The sequence below is a fragment of the Kogia breviceps genome, chromosome 18 (assembly GCF_026419965.1).
Source record: "Kogia breviceps isolate mKogBre1 chromosome 18, mKogBre1 haplotype 1, whole genome shotgun sequence".
Lineage (NCBI taxonomy): Eukaryota > Metazoa > Chordata > Mammalia > Artiodactyla > Physeteridae > Kogia > Kogia breviceps.
The window spans coordinates 14,196,321-14,208,591 of NC_081327.1; the positions used below are offsets into that span (position 1 = coordinate 14,196,321).

General features: G+C 42.0%; 1 protein-coding gene across 2 annotated transcripts in view; it reads right to left on the reverse strand.

Annotated features, from left to right (window-relative positions):
* LOC131744965 (zinc finger protein 260) overlaps positions 1 to 12,242 on the reverse strand; it is a 141,461-nt gene extending 129,219 nt beyond the window's left edge. Inside the window, exons 1-2 of one of the 2 annotated variants that reach the window (XM_067019116.1) lie at positions 11,878 to 12,060; positions 11,557 to 11,772 (exon numbers count right to left, since the gene is read on the reverse strand). In XM_067019116.1, the coding sequence (XP_066875217.1) occupies positions 11,557 to 11,772; positions 11,878 to 11,885 (224 nt within the window). In that variant the 5' untranslated portion in view covers positions 11,886 to 12,060. The other variant, XR_010837750.1, reaches the window with a different exon arrangement.
* Positions 12,243 to 12,271: the final 29 nt, after the last annotated feature.

The window sequence follows — 12,271 nt, forward strand, 5'->3', positions numbered from 1 at the left end:
AACTAGGAGGGACCCAGTGGATGAATCACAGATCCCTGGGGCAGGCGAGCTGGTCCTGAGCCGTTCGTGTGGCGGGGCGGGGGGTAGGTGTGAGGTGACATTGTGTGTCTAAGTGTGTGTGACAGGCTGGAATTAATCCAGAGGGGTGGAAACTAGTACGATTATCTGCGATAAGGGACAAATCTACGGTAAAGATTTTTAATCTTGCTGAGGCCAGAAGCTCCATCTCTTAAGTGTGAGGAAATATAGTATCTGTAAGAACATGTGGTTGTGTTTCTGTGTCTGATTCTCTGTTATGTATATTAGATGGTTTGCACTTGAGCCTGTCACTGGGAGAGGCTGTTGAGTGAAATATATGAAGTATGTGAAAGTGGTTTGTAACTGTACCCAACTCTCTGCATATGGCAGTAAAAGGGCTGGTGATTATAACGTTGTGACTTTGATGTTTTGAGTATGATTGAGTGGGAGGTCATGCAAGAGATTTGGTAAAGGTGTTTTTGTGTGTGTTAGAATGCAACTTATGCAAGTTAAGATCTGGATGGAAGACAGTGTGTGGTTGTGATCTGAATTTAGAAACTGTGAGAGACTGCAATATTATGTGTGTGAGATTGAGTATGAGCTGATACCTACTCTGAACCTCACTTATCTCTAAAAAGATAATAATGGCTAAGCTTCCTTAAGCATCAGAGCTACTTGAAAATTTAAATTTCCAACAGAAATTCTTTTAAATCTAAGAAGAATTAAAACATAACTTTAAAAATATGAAATAATTTATTGTGATGAAGAATGCAAAATGACCATGAAAGGTTTTTCGGTTGGTTGGTTTTTTAATTTCTGTTATGTGGTTACTGGGAGTATGGTTGATATTCTTTGGTGGAAGTGAAATAGATGGGAAGTCTACTAAATTCTTAACTTGATCTGTATAAGTGGAAGAGTTCTAGGTCAAGAGAACAAAAGTTTAACTTGAATAATAAAAAGAGAGTCATGGCTGCTCAATTCCCAGACTTGACCCAGTGTGCAAACGTAGAACCCCTTTAACGAGAGACGCTGCTCCACTGGCAAAAATGTATACTGTTCATTTTTCCCCTAAGCTTTCCCAAAAGAACCTACAGCCTTTATCAGGTTAACTGTATGTTGAGGAAATGGAAATAATCAGACATTTCAGGGATTACTGGACGATGGCTCTGAATTGACACTAATTTCAGGAGACCCAAAACATCATTGTTGTCCACCAGTCAGAGGAGGCGCTTATGGAAATCAGGTAATCAATGAAGTTTTAGCTCAAGTCCATCTCACAGTGGACCCTGAACCCATCCTGTGGATTTTCCCCCAAGATCTAGAATGGATAATTGAGATAGACATACTCAGGAACTGTAAGAATCCCCTCACTGGCTCTCTGCCCTGTTGAGTGAGGGCTATTATGGTGGGAAAGGACAAATGGAAGCTACCAGAATTGCCTCTACCTATAAAAATAGTAAACCAAAAGAAACACTGCATTGCAGAGATTAGTGCCACTATTAAGGGCTTGAAAGATGCAAAGGTGGTGATTCCCACCACATCCACATTAAACTTGCTTATTTGGCCTATGCAGAAGACAGATGGATACTGGAGAATGACAATGGATTATCATAAGCTAAACCAGGTAGTGACTCCAATTGCAGCCGCTGTACCAAATGTGGTTTCATTCCTTGAGGGAATTAGCACATTCGCTGGTACCTGGTATGCAACCATTGATCTGGCAATTTTGTTTTCCTCTCCATCCCTGTTAATAAAGACAACCAGAAGCAGTTTGCTTTCAGCTGGCAAGGCCAGCATTACATCTTCAGTGTTCTACCTCAGGGCTATTTCAACTCTCCAGCCCTATGTCATAATTTAGTTCATAGGGATCTCAATTACCTTTCCCTTCCACAAGATGTCACGCTGGTCCATTTCATTGATGGCAATATGCTGATTGGACCTAGTAGCAAGAAGTGGCAACTACTCCAGACTTACTGGTAAGACATTTATTTGTGTGTCAGAGGGTAGAAAATAAATCCAACAAAAACTCAGGGGCCTTCTACCTCAGTGAAATTCCTAGAGACCCAGTGGTGTGGGGCATGTCAGATATCCCTTCTAAGGTGAAGGATAAGTTGTTCTTATCCTTATCTGGCCCCTACCATAACCAAAAAAAAGGCGCAAAGCCTAGGAAGCCTCTGGATCTTGGAGGCAACATATTCCTCATTTGGATGTGTTACTTCCATCCCTTTACTGAGTGACCTGAAAAGCTGCTAGTTTTGAGTAGGGCCCAGAACAAGAGAAGGCTCTGTTACTCTGCAACAGGTCCAGACTACTGTGCAAGCTGCTTTGCCACTTGGGCCATATACCCCAGCAGACCCAATGGTGCTTAAGGTATCAGTAGCAGACAGGGATGCTGTCTGGGGCCTTTGGCAGGACCCTATAGGTGAATCACAGCACAGGGCCTTAGGGTTTTGAATCAGAGCCCTGCCATCCTCTGCAATTAACTACTTTCCTTTGGCGAAACAGCTTTTGGCCTGTTACTGGGCCTTAGTAGTGACTGAACACTTAACCATGGGCCACTAAGTTAACACACGATCTGAGCTGCCCATCATGAACTGGTTGTAATCTGACCCACCAAGCCATTAAGTTGGGTGTGCACAGCAGCAATCCATCATGAAATGAAAGTGGTATGTTGATCAGGCCAAGCACACCCTGACGGCACATGTAATCCTCCTACTGGGCAGAATTTCGAGCAGTGCACCTGGTTACTTATTTTTGTTGGAAGGAGAAATGGTCAGATGTGCAATTATATATGGATTCATGGGCTGTGGCCAATGATTTGGCTGGATAGTAAGGGACTTGGAAGGAACATGATTGGAAAATTGGTGACAAGGAAGTCTGGGAAAGAGGTATGGACCTCTCTGAATGGTAAAAATGAAGATATTTGTGTCCCATGTGAATGCTCCCCAGAGAGAAATCTCAGCAGAGGAGGATTTCAATAAAGTGGATAGAATGACCCATTTTGTGGATACCAGTTTCTTTCCTCAGTCATCCTTGTCATCACCCAATGGGCTCATGAACAAAGTGGCCATGGTGGCAGTGACGGAGGTTAGGCATGGGTGCAGCAACATGGTCTTCCATTCACCAAGGCTGACCTGGCTATAGCCACTGCCAAATGCCCAATCAGCAGAGGAGACCAACATTGAGTCCCCAATATGGCACCATTCCCTGGTGGCAGGTTGATTACACTAGACTGTTTCCATCATGGAAGGGGCAGCATTTTGTTCTCACTGGAGGAGACACTCTGGATACAGACTTGCCTTTATTGCACATAATGCTTCTGCCAAAACTGCCATCTGTGGACTTGCAGAATGCCTTATCCACTGTCATGGCATTCCACACAGCATTGCTTCTGATCAAGAAACTCATGTCACAACAAATAAGTGCAGCAATGGTACCATCCCCAAGGAATTCACTGGTCTTACCATGTTCCCCACCATCTTGAAGCAGCTGGCTTGAAAGAACAATGGAATGATGTTTTGAAGACTCAGTTACAATGCCAGCTAGGTGGCAGTATCTTGCAGGGCTGAGGCAAGGTTCTCCTGAAGGCTGTATATGCTCTGGATCAGTGTCCAATATTTGGTGCTGTTCCTCCCATGGCCAGTATTCACAAGGCCAGGAATCAAGTAATGGGAGGGACACCACTCACTATTACCCCTAGCAACCCAATAGTAAAATTTTTGCTTTCTGTCCCCACAACTTGTATTCTGCTGCCCAGAGGTCTTAGTTCCACACGGAGGGATGCTTCCACCAGGAGACACAATGAGTCTATTGAACTGGAAGTTAAAGACTGCTACCCAGCCATTATGGGCTCCTTAACCCTCCTTAAGAGGAAGTTGGATTGCTACTCCACAAGGGAGGTGAGGAAAAGTATGTCTCAAGTACAGGGGAGCCTTTCCAGTATCTCTTAGTATTAACAGGCCCTGTGATTAAAATAAATGGAAAACTACAACACTATTCAGGCAAGACGATTGACGGGCCACATTCTTCAGGAATGAATATTTGGGTCACTCCACCAAGTAAAGAACCATGACAGGCCAAGGTACTTGCTGAGGGTGAAGGGAATATGGAATGGGTAGAGGATGAAGGGAATATGGAATGGGTAGGAGAAGAAGGTAGTTATAAATGCCAACTACAACTGTGTGATCAGTTTCAGAAATGAGGACTGTAGTTGTCATCAGCATTTCTTCCTTATTTTGTTGTATTTGTGTATGTGTGTATAGTAGATATCTTTGTTTTCTTCCCTTTTTTATCCCTTTGTCATTGTAACATAAGATGTACTGACCTTTTATCATTGTATTTAAGTATTATTAGCTTTACATCATAATATTTAAGTTATGAGATATCAAAGAGAAGAGTAAATATCAACCGAGGACTTTGCAGCCTCTTCTGGGCAGAGGATTAATGTGTTTTTTGGTTACCTGCAAGATATTTCTATGGTATTAGGTGGAAGTATGACCTTGTTATTGTCTTTATTCCGAGATTAAGTATGGCTTAAAGATATGCGTATACAGGCCAGGTTGTCACGGGGTAGATTTATGATGGCTAATTTTATGTGTCAGTTTGGCTGGGCACAATACCCAGATATTCGGTCAAACATCATTCTGGATATTTCTGTGACGATGTTTTTTAGATGAGATTAACATTTAAATCAGTGAACTTTAAGTAGAGCAGATTACCCTCTATAATGTGGATGGGCCTCATCGAATTAAAGGTCTCAACAGAACAAAGACTGACCTCTCCCAAAGCAAGAAGGAACTCTGCCAGCAGAGAGCTTTCGGATTTGAACTGCAGTTGTTCCCTGGGTGTTCAACCTGCTGGCCTAGCCTGCAGATTTTGGATTTAACAAGTCTCCACAATCTCATGAGCTGATTCCTTAAAATCTCTCTCTCACAACCTTATGAGCCAATTCCTTAAAAATCTCTCTTAATCCCCCACACACACAAACACACACGTGTGCGCACACTAGTCTAAGTATTTTACATATATTGTCTCATTTAATCCTCGTGAGAACCCTGTGAGGGAGGTATCCTTATAATTCCCAGTAAACCGATTTGTCAAGTGAGGCACCAAGAGCTGAAATAACCTGTGAAATGTCAGAGTTCCTGAGAGATAGAAGCAGAATTTAAATTCCAAAGCCCTCAGCCTTTAACTGTTTAACTATTAGATTCTACCATTTTCCAACTCTATATCTTCTGCTCTGTATCCTGATCCCATGTCCTAATTATTGTGAATCCACAGGAATTCTGGGTATAAATGAATTTTTTCTAGTCAAGTTTATAGTTTTGAATCTCTTGATATTGGGTCCAGAAGGAAACTAATGGAGCAAGGTGATTTTCTCACAGGATACAGGGAATTATGGCTAATATTTCAGAAGTGAAATAAATCCCCCATCAAGAAAACAAAAAACAAAGCAGCAAGATCAAGCTGTGAGCCTCTTAGCTCTTCTTCTCTAGGCAGAACACCCACAGGCATGCTTAGAAACCACGTTTGTTGGAAGGAAACATAAATCATTCATATTCGACTGTGTTTAGAATACACTGAGCTGTAAATCTAACCTAAAGACTTACAACAGTGAGGTTTTTTCACCTATTTTTGAAGAAGTTCCCTTTAACAAAATTCCTTAAAGCATATATTCTAAAATCAATACATTGTTCTTATAAAGAAATTATACTTAAGTTTAAATTTATGTAAGTTATCTCATTGTGAGGAAGTTCTGGAATTTATTAAACTAGTATATCCTTGCTGGACTCAGAAAGCTGAACCATGAGAGATAAATTCCTTGTATATGCTGCCTAGCTCTTGTGTCTGGTCCACCCTCCCTTTTTTCCCAGGGTCATATGGGACTAGGCTCTGTAGAGTTGGAGTGTTTTTGTCATTTGCAGGACTGTTGCTTCTGAAGATGTCCATCAAGTTCTCCCAGGTGGAAAGTAAGTGCCTGAACTCTGCTCGAAGGGATGTAACCACAAGGATGTGATGTTGGAGTCTGGTTTTGCCAGTAAAGAGTATTTCCCCTGATTGTTTATAATCTGCCTGCTGGAAGTATTTTCCTTCTGGAGGAAATCTCTGGAGAGCCTTTGAAGAACTGATCTGACATTTGTATAACTGGAAAGAAATAACTGCATTTTGTTTTTACTGAGGCTTCATTATCTTGACACCTAAGGTGACCTTATCTTCCTCTGGCCCTTCTCTTCCTCTTCCTTGATTGACATCACCACCACAGACCCAAGTCCCACACCTTTTTCTATATATAGCACTTTATATCGCTAAGCCAGATGTGATTTCCTCATTGGAAAAAAGGAGATAGCCCTGAATGGTAGAGAAAGCAGTGAGTAAACCAGCTCCAGAAAGAGAGACGCCATTGCAGGTAAAAGTTCAGCTGATGTGAAGAATCAGAACTTTAAGCTGAATCAAATGTTGAATTCCTAATTCCCAGTACTTTAGAAAGTGACTGTATTTGGAGATAGGGTCTTTAAGGAGGTAATTAAGTTAAAATGAGGCTGATAGGGTAGGCCCTAATCCAATCTAACTAGTGTCCTTATAAGAGGAGATTAGGACATATAGAGAGACACACCACAGATGGGTGTGTAGGAGAAAAGGCCATATGAGGACACAGTGAGAAGGTAGCCATCTGCAAGCCAAGAAGATACCTCAGGAGAAACCAGAGCTGCCAACTTGTTGATCTTGGCCCTCTATCCTCCAGAACTGTGAGAAAATTAATTTCCGTTGTTTAAGCTACCCAGTCTGTGGTATTCTGTTTATGGCAGTCCTATTAAACTAATACACGAGTATTAGGCCTTTATCTGTGATAAAGATATTTATTTGTAAGTTGTCTTTTGATTTTATGTGTTCTTAATTGTAGTCAAATCTTTGAATATTTCAAAATTTTCAATATTTTCTTTTACTGCATCTATTTTCTGAGTCATAATGAGAAAGTTCTTCCTTACCGGAGGTTAAACTGGAATTTATCGATGCTTTCTTCTAGGACTTATATGGTTTCATATTTTTACGTTACCTCCCTGATTTATTTAGAGTTTATTCTTGTGACAGGATGTGAGGTATGGATATAATTTTATTTTTTTCCAAAAGGCAAACTGCTTGTCCCAGCTATGTACTTATATTTTAACTTTTTATTTTGAGATCATTGTAGATTTATATGCAGTTGTAAGAAGTAATATAGAGACATCCCACATAAACTTCACCCAGTTTACCTCAATGTTAACTTCCTGTAAAAAAAAAAAAAAATCATGACCAGGATATTTATATTGATATAATACACAGTACTTCTTCACATTTTGCCAGTTTTACATGCACTCGTTTGTATCTGTTTCTGTGTATATTTGGTCTACATATCACATATGTAGAGTCATGCTATTATAGATGCTATATTGAGTAAAAGAGGCCAGACACAAAAGAACATACTGTATGATTCCACTTATACAAAGTTGAAAAACCAGACAAAACGAATCTACTGTAATAGACATCAAAATAATGTTAACTTTGAGGTATACTGATTGGGAAGAGAAAATGAAGGGAGCCTTCTGAGATGTTGAAAAGTTTCTTTATCTTTATCAAATGGTGGTTGTATGGGCTTATAAAACAAATCACCAGACTAGGATTTTAAGGTCTGGGCTCTATATTGTGCAAAAGTCTTATTTAAAAAAAGGAAAAGAAATCATTCCTGGGACTACCCTGGTGGTCCAGTGGTTAAGAATCCTCCTTCCAATGCAGGGTATGCAGGTTCGATCCCTGGTTGGGGATCCCTGGTCAATCCCACATGCTATGGGGCAACTAAGCCTGCGTGCCACAACTACTGAGCCCGCCTGCCACAACTAGAGACCCCCGCACACTACTACTGAGCTCACGTGCTCTGGAGCCCATGCACCACAACTAGAGCACCCGCGCACTGCAACTACTGAGCACCACAACTAGACAGAAGACTGCACGCTGCAACGAAGAGCCCACGAACCACAACGAAAGATCCCGCGGGCCACAACTAAGACTTGAAACAACCAAAAATTTAAACATTTTTTTAAATTTAAAAAAAAAAAGAAATCATTCCTGTTAAATAAATGCCAGATCTATGTTTTAAGTCCACATTTCTTTAACTACAAAACCAGTTCTCTTTCAATTCTGACTTTTGTCCAGAAGCCCAGATTTTATTACATTGAGTGAAACCTGAGCATGCATAATTTATTTAAACAAACAATTTCCACTAGATTGGTAGATTTAAAAGACTGACGATGCCCTATATTAGTAGACTAGACATGCTCATACTGTGTTGTATATTGGTGAAAATTTAAGCAGGGCAATTGATAAAGATGTATAAGCAGGTTTTAAGTATGAAAGCCTCATTGTCAATAATATTTCTGAGACTGTCAAAAAGATATAATTACACATGTGCACAAAAAGGAGTGTGCAGTAAAACACTGTATAATAATGAGGAAAAGCTGGAAAGAACTTAAATATCCTACAATAGGGAAACAGTTTAAAAAGTTATAGTACAAAAAAAAAAAAGAGGGCTTCCCTGGTGGCGCAGTTGTTGCGAGTCCACCTGCCGATGCAGGGGACACGGGTTCGTGCCCCAGTCCGGGAAGATCCCACATGCCGCAGAGCGGATAGGCCCGTGAGCCATGGCTGCTGAGCCTGTGCGTCCGGAGCCTGTGCTCAGCAATGGGAGAGGCCACAACAGTGAGAGGCCCACGTACCACACACACACACACACACACACACACACACACAAGTTATAGTATATCCAAACAGCATACTCAAAAAATTATGACACAGTTTGTCATTTGATGACATGAAAAGTTGTTCACTATATTAGGTTAGATGAAGAAGATAGATGACAAAACAGTATTACAGTATAATTCTGTTTTGAATTTCAAAATCCTATATGGCTATATCCATGTGTTAATTCACAGAGAAATAGGTGAGATGATTTGGAACAAATAAGCTGTTTCTAGATAAGCTTTACTTTAAGCTTTTCTGTATTCTTCAAATTTCTGAATTAAGAATCTACGAATTTTATAATCAGAAAAAAATAATAGAGCTAATCCCTCCCTCTTTGAGAACAAAAGAAATGATAGGAGATATGAATATAATACATGGAGTGTATTGTTGTAGTTGTTTGAATTCTGTCTTAAGAGGCCTGAACTTTCTTCATAGACATGAAGCCTTTCAAATGAGTGACTCAAATACTACCTTAAAGGTCCTAAATCTTGACTCCTAACATTTTATACACAGTGAATTCCTCTTACTGGTTGCCCCTCACCTAGGCTCAGATTTGCTGGTCAACCTCTCCATTAGCCTTAGAAACTAACAAGGAAACCACATTTGCCTTGGAAATCAATTAATTAATTAATAATAAAACCTGCACATAGGAGAAGAAATGGGATTTAGGCCTGATGTGGTTAATTCAGACCATTCCATTTGTCATAAGGCAGAAAAGGAAGCTGAAAAAGTAACCTGAAGTATTAGGAGGATGATACTTTTGAAACAACACAGCAGAGATGCCCATTTCCATCTCCAGGAATCATACCAATCCTTCAAATAGCTAAGCACCCTAAAGAGTCACATTCCCCAATGAGTCACAGTGATGAAAGTTAAGATGGCTCCAGAATGCAGATTCTGAATTGGAAAATGGAAAAGAGATATTGTAATCAGGGAGACACAGTTTATTAGTTAAATAAATGTACATTGGTCCTATATCACACCTATATTGAACAAATTCTTCTGAGTGGGGTGAGTCACTTAAACACACTCAGCAGAAGTCAATGCCATATTCTTGAGTCTACATACCCCTGAAATGACAGGAACCCATGTTCCCCTTAAGGTCCTGGAAGGGAATGTAAAGTTGGTGAAGACATGGGAGTTGGACAGAAGAAGGAGTTGCTCGGGAAAGTTATTGGTTAAATAAATTATAAAATAACCATGTAATAGAACACTTAGATACACAAACGCAAAGTTGTAGACAATTTAGGATATGGAATATCTTCAAGGTATAACATCAGTAGAGAAATCACTTAACAAAGCAGGTTGACCAATACAATTATATCAGTATAGGGTGACAGAAAATGTCTAGAAGTTTAAACAGCAGTTTCAGTTATCTATTGCTATGTAACCACCCCCAAAAGTTTGTGGCTTAAAACAGAACCATTAATTAGCTCATCATTCCGGGGATTGGCAATTTGGGCTTGGCTAGGCTGAGTGGTGCTTCCGCTGATCTCACTCATGTGACAGCAGCCAGCCGGTGGCTTGGTGGGGGCTGGCTGGACCACATGGTCTCAATGAAACATCTGGCAGTTGTTGCTGTTAGCTTGGCCTCTGTCTCCAAGTGATCTTTTGTCTTCAAGCAAGCTAGTCTTAGCCTTTAGTACCTGGTGGTCTCAAGGCAGGAAGAGGGAAAGTGCAAAAGCTGCAAGACCTCCTAAGGTTTTATCTTGAAAGTCTCACTTCCACCACATTTTATTAGTCAAAGTACATCACAAGGCCCTGCCTAATTGTAACCTAGCCATTTCAGGAGAAGGAGAGCAAATACTTTCCTTTTCTGAAAAACTAAAAGAGAATAACAGCAACAACAAAATCCCTGACCTTGAGCTTGGTTTTCAGATATGCTCCGTAACATTTTCCTTTCCCCAGGGCTCTTCTTTCAGAGAGCTGCACTGCAGGGGAAGGGTGAAGAGAAGGGGAGTAAGGACTCATGAGACACCAGACCTTTCTTAGAGCATGAACTGGCTAAACTGGAAGAAATTCTTCAACACCACCCAAGCTCAGTCATCTACCACGCGCATACTCAGATGCAAGTAAAGGGGAGATGGGAGTACTACTAACCTTTCTTAGTATCAAAGGGAAAGGCCAGGGTCACTGATAACCAGAGCTGAAACTTTCTCTAAGTTAACAGCAAGTTTCCTGGGGAGACAGCTTTGGAAATGATGTGGTTCTGAAACATGGAACTTGACCTCAGCTCCCAAAGGAGATCCTCTGAGAAAGGATTCCTACTCCTAGGGTCTCTACAGGTCTTTCTAGGACTCTGCCTAAGGGACACTCCCAGCTCCAAAACTCATTCCAAACACAGGTTTGTGCTTTCTTGCTTGTATATAACCTTTATCCCACCACTCAAATATCTGACTCCCCTTTTTGTGACCATTTCTCTGCAGCTGGTGTCCTGGCTATAAAGTGGGAGAAAAGAGAAAGCAGTGATAAAAGGATACAGATACTAAGAAACAATAGAACCTAAAATTGGCCCCTAGGCAAGCAACACTCACTCCACTGATACCCACTTTTGTGTTAAGCACTGGAGTCTGGGCACTGGAGGTGGAGGTGCTGACAAAAGCAGCTCAGGCCGTGATTCAGGGCAACTCCGGTTAATAAAGGTATCGTCGTCTTGACAAGCACAGATACTCTCTCAGGGAGATCTTCAACAGATCGCCTCAGTCCCGAAGTTAAACCAGAACTGCAGAAATGAAGTTCTACCCCGTGACACAACCAAACTCCCACCTGGTCACAGAATTAAAATCCTCGTCCAGGGCTTCCCTGGTGGCGCAGTGGTTGAGAGTCCGCCTGCCGATGCAGGGGACATAGGTTCGTGCCCAGGTCCGGGAAGATCCCACATGCCGCGGAGCAGCTGGGCCCGTGAGCCATGGCCGCTGGGCCTGCGCGTCCAGAGCCTGTGCTCCACAATGGGAGAGGCCACAGCAGTGAGAGGCCCGCGTACTGCAGAAAAAAAAATAATAATAAAATAAAAGCCTCTTCCACCACACTAGGTAACAACAGCATCGTCTTCTGAAGGGCAGTCTCAAGCCCCACAGTGTCACCTACCTCAACATCACAGTAGATCACAGTCACCCAAAGGGTCCCGCATCTTGCACCAGTCACGGCCTTATCACCGCACACACACCCCGCCTCGTTACTGCCACAAACGCTCACACACTCTTATACACGCCTACACAGGCCTGAGCTCCAGGCTCCACACGCCCTGCGTGCGCCAGAGGGTGGGGGCTTCCTCACCGTGAGTGCCCGCCGTGCCCAGACTCAGGTTACCAGTCGGAGCGCGACGACCGAGAGGACCTCAGAAGAGAATCAGAGATGAACCAAAGATCAAACCTGCTTTTCAAAAGCAGCTCAGGGGCTGTGGGAAATGTAGTTCAAGACCGCAAAAACCCGGATGTCGAGAAGGGGGCCGGGGACGCGGCGGCGAAGAAGGAGCCGCGGA